The sequence below is a fragment of the Hylobates moloch genome, unplaced genomic scaffold (genome assembly GCF_009828535.3).
Source record: "Hylobates moloch isolate HMO894 unplaced genomic scaffold, HMol_V3 SCAFFOLD_3, whole genome shotgun sequence".
Lineage (NCBI taxonomy): Eukaryota > Metazoa > Chordata > Mammalia > Primates > Hylobatidae > Hylobates > Hylobates moloch.
Genome location: NW_026652278.1, coordinates 413,659 through 421,818, shown reverse-complemented (window position 1 = coordinate 421,818; position 8,160 = coordinate 413,659). Strand labels below are relative to the sequence as shown.

The 8,160-nt window shown below is 56.4% G+C and overlaps 1 protein-coding gene across 1 annotated transcript in view; it reads left to right on the top strand.

Moving 5' to 3' along the window:
- The window catches only part of LOC116481741 (kinase non-catalytic C-lobe domain-containing protein 1-like), a 21,898-nt gene extending 13,901 nt beyond the window's left edge, over positions 1–7,997 (top strand). Inside the window, exon 4 of the mRNA XM_032174638.2 lies at positions 4,303–7,997. Coding sequence (XP_032030529.1) covers positions 4,303–4,380 — 78 coding nt within the window. The 3' untranslated portion in view covers positions 4,381–7,997. The remainder of the gene's footprint in view (positions 1–4,302) is intronic.
- The last annotated feature ends 163 nt before the right edge of the window (positions 7,998–8,160 follow it).

Here is an 8,160-nt window from a genome sequence, read left to right as displayed (position 1 = left end):
ACAGGTGGATGGTGGATATGTGGATGGATGGGTGGGTGGATGGGTGGGTGGGTGAATAGGTAGATGGACATGTGGTTGGATAGATAAGTGGATGAATGGGTGAGTGGGTGGATGGGTAGATGAATGGATGAGTGGATGGATGGGTGAGTGGATGGTAGATGAACAGGTGGATAGGTGGAAAAGTAGATGGATGGGTAGATGAATAGGCACATGGATGGGTGGGTGGATGGTTGGGTGGAAGATAGATGAGTAGATGAATGGGTGAGTAAATGGATGGGTAGATGGATGGATGGATGGGTGGATGAACAGGCAGATGGATTGATGAGTGTATGAATGGGTGGGTGGATAGATGGGTGGAGGATGGGTAGGTGCGTGGATGGGTAGATGAACAGGCAGATAGGGATGGATGTGTGGATGGATGGGTGAATGGATGGATGAGTGTGTGGATTAGTAGAAGACGGATGGGTGGAGGATGGGTTAGTGGATGGGTAGGTAGATGGGTGAATATGTAGATGGATGGGTGAGTGGATGAGTGAATGGACATGTGGATGGGCAGTTAAGTGGATGGATGGGTAGGTGAATGGATGGATGGGTGGGTGAATGGATGGATGGGTGGGTGGATGGATGGGTGGGTGGATGGATAGGTGGGTGGATGGATGTGTGAGATGGATTGATGACTGTATGAATGGGTGGGTGGATAGATGGGTGGAGGATGGGTAGGTGGGTGGATGGGTAGATGAACAGGCAGATAGGGATGGATGGATGAGTGTGTGGATTAGTAGAAAACAGATAGGTGGAGGATGGGTTAATGGATGGGTAGGTAGATGGGTGAATATGTAGATGGATGGGTGAGTGGATGGGTGAATGGACGTGTGGATGGGCAGTTAAGTGGATGGATGGGTAGGTGAATGGATGGATGGGTGGATGAATGGATGGATGGGTGGGTGGATGGTTGGGTGGGTGGATGGATGGGTGGGTGGATGGATGTGTGGATGCAGGGATGGATGAATGGATGGATGGATGGGTGGGTGAATGGATGGGTGGATGGATGGATGGATGAACGGATAGACAGATGGGTGGGTGAATGGATGGGTGGATGGATGGATGGGTGGATGGGTAGATAAATGGATTGATAGGTGGATGAACAGGCAGACGTATGGGTGGATTTGTGGATGGATCATGGGTGGGTAGATTGATGGAGGATAGATGGGTGGGTGAATGTGTGGAGGATGGGTTGATAGATGGGTGGACATGTAGTTAGATGGGTGGATGGATAGGCGGATGGATGGATGGTGGATGGGGGATGGGCAGACAGATGGATGGATAAGTGGATAGATGGGTGGACGGATGGGTTCCAGGTGCCTGGATGGAAACAAAGGGGAATGGAGGGAAGGAATGAATACCCTGGCTTTCCGTGTGGTATGGAGCTAAGTTCTATTCTCAAGGCTGAGGGAATCACTGTTGAGAGCATGATCCCCGGGGGGGGGGTTGTTGCTGGTCTCCTGCCCTCTGTGTGTGCAGTGCCTGGTAGGCATATGTGCAGTGGGCCCTGGCCATCTGGATGCTTGGCCGGGTTTTCAAACCTCTGGTCCACACTTTTGCCTCCACATATTTGCCCAGGTTGCTCCTTTGGCCTGGAGTGTCCTCTCGTCTTCTCACAGCTTCACTCACATCTCCATGGAATCCTCCCTGACCTGTAGCCCACAGAGGCTGGCCCTGCTCCAGTTCCTTGAAACTTGCTGTAGTTTTGCTAATGTGCTCTGGGTCCTCAGGTATTAGATCCCCTGGAGACCTGGGCTGTGCTTGGTGCTGCTCAGCACCCCTGCGTCTAGGCTGAGAGAGGTGCCGTCTGGGGTTATTCTGCTCAAGCCATCGGCCACAGCCGAGAATGCCGCTGCCCACTCTGCAGAAACACTGTCCACAGTCAAGCTGAGCACAGCTCGGAAATGTGCGGACGTGCCCGAGCTGGCCTGGTCAGGCCATGGCAGGGCCAGAATTCAGATACAGCCTCTGCCTTCTGGGTCTGTGTTCCCTGCTGCCCTGCATGGCAGCTGACCCAGCCCACAGCAGATCACCCAGCTGTGCACCAACCTCTGCTCACCCTCTTCTGCTGGGGACCCATGCAGCTGCTGCCTGGCAGAGAATGTGTCCATGTCCAATTGTGTGTGTGTCTCTGTGCACATGTATACAGTATAGTGTGTCATGTGCACATGTATGTAGTATAGTGTGTGTGTGCATGGTGTGTGCATATGCATGCAATATGATATAGTGTGTTTTGTGTGCACATGTATGTGGTATGGCATGTGTCTGTGTGCATCTATGTAGTGTGTGCATGCATGTAGTGTGGTGTGTCATGCCCGTGTGTACATGCATGGCATGCTATGTTGTGAGTGGGTTGTGCACACATGTATGCAGTATGGTGTGCGGTGTTTCAAGCACATGTGTGTATGATGGTGTGCACGTATGTAATGTGGCATGCATCTTGTACATGTGTGCCATGTGTGCATGCATGTAGTATGATGTGTATCATGGACACGTGTGTAATCTGTGTGCGTGCACATAGTGTGGTGTGTGTCATGAGCACGTGTGTTGCATGATGTGTACATGCATGTGGTGTGTGTATCGGGCACATGCTCATGTGTGCATGCACATAGTGTGTCATGAGCATGTGTGTTGCATGATGTGTACATGCATGTGGTGTGGTGTGTATCATGGGCACGTGTGTAATATGTGTGTCCATACATGTGGTATGGTGTGTTGTGGCCACATGAGTGTTGCATGGTGTGCATACATGTGTGTGGTGTGTGTGTAGCATGCGTGTGTATGAACTATGGTGTGTGCATGTTTGTGGTGTAATGTGTGCGTGCATGCATGTAGTGTATGTGCCACAGGCACGTGTGTGTAGCATGGTGTCTGTATAGCATGCATGTGTGTGCCATGTAGTATGTGCAGTGGGTGTGCATGCATGTAGTGTGTGTGTCACAGGCACATGTGTAGCATGGTGTATGTGTGTAGCACGCATGTGTGTGCAGTGGTGTGCATGCATGTGTGTGCATGCATGTGGTGTGTCATTGGCACACGTGTGTAGCATGGTGTGTGTAGCGTGCATGTGTTGCAGTGTGGTGTGTGTGGTGTGTGTGCATGTATGTGGTGTGTGTGCATGCATGTAGTCTGTTATGTGTCACAGGCACATGAGTGTATCGTGTGTAGCATGCATGTGTGTGCAGTGTGGTGTGTGCATATATGTGGTGTGTGCATGCATGTCGCATGTTGCATGACACAGGCACACGTGTGTAGCATGGTGCATGTCTGCGGCACTGGATTGATTCTCAGTCTTTGGGTGAGGACAAGGCTTTCAGCGGATAGTGCTTTTTTTTAATGTTCGCGATGAAACATTTTAAATATACAGAAAAGAGAGAATAAGAACAGCATATGCGAAGCTACATTAGCGAAACTACAGCAAATTTCAAGGAACAGACTTTCCACCCAGCCTCAGAAATGACCCACGACTGACTGGACTCAGATTTACCTCTAAAAGATCAGGCCCCTCTTAACACGTAACCACAGAGCCTCGGCCACACTTGGAAACGTTCAAGCCACTCCCAGCCTGGGTGGGTATGGACTGAGGGTTCCAGTCCCCCCTCTGCCACCCGCATCTTGCTCTTCCTGCCATTTCTCCACGGGATCTGAGTGAGATCCACACACCTGGCTGCCTCCGTGCCTCCTGAGTCTCATGACCCCACACCCCCGACTCTCTTTCTTCCTTGTGGTTTTTGTTGAAAACCTGGTGGTTTGTCCCTAAGGCCAGGTCCAGGACAGTCAGGGATGCCGTAGGACTCAGGTTCCTACCAGGGCCGGTCGGGGGCGTGTGGCGTCTGCTCCCTGACAGCTGTCAGCAGCCACCATGAATCCTTGGAGCTTGCCTTGGTTCGTAAGCAGGGCTCCTGCTGTCAGGAGAGCCGCCCTCATCGACGCCAGGCAGCCGCAGCAGACAGTCCCTGTGGACAGAGAGGTGGGAGGCTCGACCCCTTCTCTTCATCCACCCTTTTTCAAAGCAGTGAATGTGTCCCAGCGTCCTCCAACGCGGACCAGTGGGCTTGGTTTTATGATCTTATGAATTTAAGATTCACACGTCTTTGACGGAATTTGGTCCGTTCTGCTGATTCCAACTAAAGCTCAGAAGGCACCCCGGTCCTTGGGACGCAGCTCTGCTGGGCTCTGACCCACTTCCTGGTGTGGCAGGACACTCCAGCCCCTTCTGTGGGGTTCCTGCCCCAAATCTGATCAGCCATTTGTCTGCAGAGCCCTGGCCACCGAGGCCTTGTCTGGGCCCAGGCGGCCCTGGGAGCCCCCAGGTGCGTGTTCACAGTGTCCCCCTGAGGCCCGGGCTGCGGCGCACCCACCACGCTGACTGCTACAGCCAGCAATTCTTCTTTGAACCAGTCACCTCAAGTCCACTGGAATTGCTTCCCAGGGCCACAAAGAGCCTCCCAGGGCTGACCTGGACCCTGATCCAAGAATCTCCAGCAGAGCAGAGGAGGGGCTTCCTGAAGTGAGACTCAGGAGAGTGGAACCCGCTTCCCACCCCCTAGAGAGGCGGCCTTTTCAATTTGGAGAAAAACTGTAACCAGTGCTGAACTGAAGCCCATTTGGCTTGACTGCATTTGCCCAGGAATCGCATCTCGTGGGGAAGTTTTCACGTCCACTTCACGTGGGTGGCCAGGCCCTGTCCCCACTTGAGGCGAGAGCCACCAGGATGCCCATCGTGAGTGCAGGCGCCGTGGGAGCTGCAGGCTTCGGACCACACTGAGGCCTGGAGCAGGAAGCTGCAACGTCCACCTCCTCGACCCGTCTCCCCGTTGCCCTGTGGCCCAAGATGTGATCATTTCATGCCTGATCGGCCTCCCTCCGGCCTGTTCCCCTCCCCCGACGGCCGGGCCCAGCCAGGCAGGGCCACTCGGTGCTCCCAGGATAGCGTCCCGGGTTCTCTGGCCCACAGGCCTGGAGAGTGGGCCCCACCCTCCCTTCCTCTGCCGGACGCCTGCCCGAGGTCCAGCCTCATCCTGCTGCCCTGGGGCCTCCGATGTCCTTGTTTCCTGAGAGGGGCCTTCGCTGGCAACATGACCCCCAGGGAACTCACTCAAATGGCTGCTCTTAGCCGGTGGCTCAGATACTGCGGTTTCTCAGATTCCAGCGCAGTCTTCCCACAGAAACCCTGTGGCCCAGTCACATACTGCCGTTTCTGATCCCAGCAGCTTCTCACAGAAACCTGTTTCTCCAGGTATCGCTGTCTCCTGACCCCCGCGGGCAGCACACAGTTCTGTTTCCCTCCGTCAGGGCGCACCGTCCTTCAGGTCAGAAGCTTCCAGAAGGCAGAAATGCTGAGCTCCCTGCAGCGGTGCAAGGCAGGCCCCGTATGGCTCTGCACCTCGAGGGCCGACTGCGTCCTCTGGGCTCCGAGGGACCCCTCTCCTGCGGCCATGCAGAGACCTGGAGATGTGAGGCTCCGCAGCTGCAAGGACGGTGTCTCGGGCAGGAGGAGCCCTTCTTTACGGTGCCAGCCAGAGGTGCTCTCCAGGTTCACACCCCAGAGAGTGAGGCTTCCAACAGATTAGGTCTGGATATTTTAAAATTATAAAAATATTAGCAGAAACAAAGGAAAGCTGTCCCTGCTGCCTTGGGGTGGAGAACATACGAAGCTGCTGAAGATGAACGGGTCAGATTCCACATTAGAGCTTAGAGCTCTTGGATGTGAGAAGACACATAAACAACGTTAGAAGCCGGCAACAGGCACAGCAAGCGTGTGTGCGGCGCCCAGGCTGAGGCGAGCCTGACGCGCAGGGCACTCGGCAGCCCTACCTCAGCGGAGAAAGCATAGTCCTTGCACGGGGATTTAGAGGAAAAAATTAAAACTGCAAGTAGATTTGAACAGATGCTCGGTCTCATTCATAATTACAAAAATGCAAATTGACGAGCGAGTTTAACAGATCGGCAAACTGCGGAGACTGGCGCCTTGGCTGCGGCAGGTGAATAAACTGGACGGTCATTTATCAGGAGGGTTTGTCGCAGCTGTCAGAATTGTAAGTGGATGTGACCTGGGACCCAGCATCCCCCTTCTGGGAATTGAGGCTTTGCACATCTGACGTGGCTGCACAGATGCCACCCGGGGCATCCACTGACGCCACCTGGGGCACCCACTGAAGTGTCGGTCATGACAGCAGAACATGGGAAGCACCCACAGCGGCATCAGAGCAGAGGGGATGGACCCTGTGTGCCCAAACATGCATGTCACAGGTCCCCCAGGGAGGCAGACCCTGGCCCAGGCACGAGAGCATGGCAGGTCCCCCCAGGATGGCACAGGAGACCCCAGGAGTTGGCAGCAGAGCAGCCATCGGGGCTCCTGGCCCAAGGTGCAAAGACAGAGACGGTGGCTGGGGCCAGTGCCAGGCGAGCCGTGAGGGGACGGGGAGGTGCCAGTTCCCCTACCAGAGGCGCATGCACAGCAGGGAGTCTGTGGGCATGGCCAGCGGCCGGGAGCCTGGCTGGTGTGCCAGGTGGGCTGCCCCAGGGCACCAGACAGGGTGCAGGAGGGAGAGGGTGGAGGAGAAGCAGAAACCGGCCCGTGGAGAGGCGGGGCCAGGCATGGGACAGAGGTGGTCAGTCTGGGTTCCTGACCTGGAAGGAGATTCACGCCGTGAAAAAGCCAGGATGCAGGGCAGAGCGCAGCTCGGGAGAGGGAAGAGATGCGTGTCTGGCTGTCTGTGTGTCCTGGGTGTGCACGTATGTGTCTGCGTGTGTGTCCGTGTCCAGACCAGGAAGCCCCAGGACCGTCCACACACACACACACCAGACTGTGGGAGTGGAGCCGTCTGCGAGGCACAGTTTATGCCCCAGAGAAGAAAGTGTGGGGTGCTGGGTGCTCCTGGTTTCTTATCTGTGACACTTTCTGTCTCGCTCAAATAAGACATCTCAGGAGAAGATGGAGTTTGAGGCAGAATTGGATGAGCTCGGTGATGGTGGTTGGAGTCAGGCTCATGTGGGGTCAGGGGCCCTGGGATCTGGCTGGGTCCCTGCAGCCTGACCCTGAGACAGACCCTGACAGAGGGGGAGTCGGCCAGATGACCAGCTGGCCTGGGGCCCCGGGATGCAGGGCTTTCTGTGAAGACTGGACACTCCGCTGGTCACCCTGGACCTCACGACGGACTCGGGAGACGGGTCTCAGGGTTCTGTGACGACATCTCGAGACCACCCAGGGAGAGGCCTGGGGCCAAGGCAGTCCGGGACGCGGGTGCGCGCCCGCTCAGCCAGCCCAGGACACAGGTGCGTGCCCGCTCAGCCAGCCTGGACAAGCGTGGACACTGAGGGACACTTGGGGACCCCAGACTCCCCTCGGGAGGGGAGCACAGGTGTGGGGGCAGAGCAGGCCCTGGGTCAGGTCCCGGCTCCACACGTGAGCTGTGTGCCCTGCAACATGGCCCCGGGCAGGTTCCTGAACTGCTCAGGGTTCTGCTTCCTCTTATGGGGAAGGTGAAGCCCCACACGCAGCCATCCTGGGAAGAAGTGTCCAGGCCTGCGGTGCGGCCGTGTCCAGGGTGGACCTCGTGCAGAGCCCACTTTCTCAGGCAAGGGAGGAAAACCCAGACTTTCAAACAAAAAGAAAAACCCGCCTTTCCTTCTACTGAAATCCAGTTTTTGAAGTTTTGAAGTTTTCGACCTAAACACTGAAAGGCTCCACCCTTGGGAGACACAGCAGCCAGAGGAGTCTGTGCCCCTCAAGGCTGCGGTGGGCAGAAAGCCCAGAGGGGTGGGGCCGTGGGCCAGCACAGATCCAGGCCCAACTGCGCGGGCGGCGTGGGTGCGAGCAGCGTGGGCGCAGGTGGTGTGGGCACGAACAGTGTGGGCACAGGCGGCGTGGAGGCAGGTGGTGTGGGCGTGGGCAGTGTGGGTACAAGTGGTGAGGCCATGGGCGGCGTGGGCACGGGCAGCATGGACATGGGTGGCGGCGGGGGTGGCGAGAGTGTGGGCGGCGTGGGTGTGAGCGGCATGAGCACAGGTGGCGAGGGTGTGGGCGGCGCGGGTGACGAGGGTGTGAGTGGTGTGGGCGGTGAGGGTGTGGGCGGCGTGGGTGCAAGTGGCATGAGCGCAGGTGGCGAGGGTGTG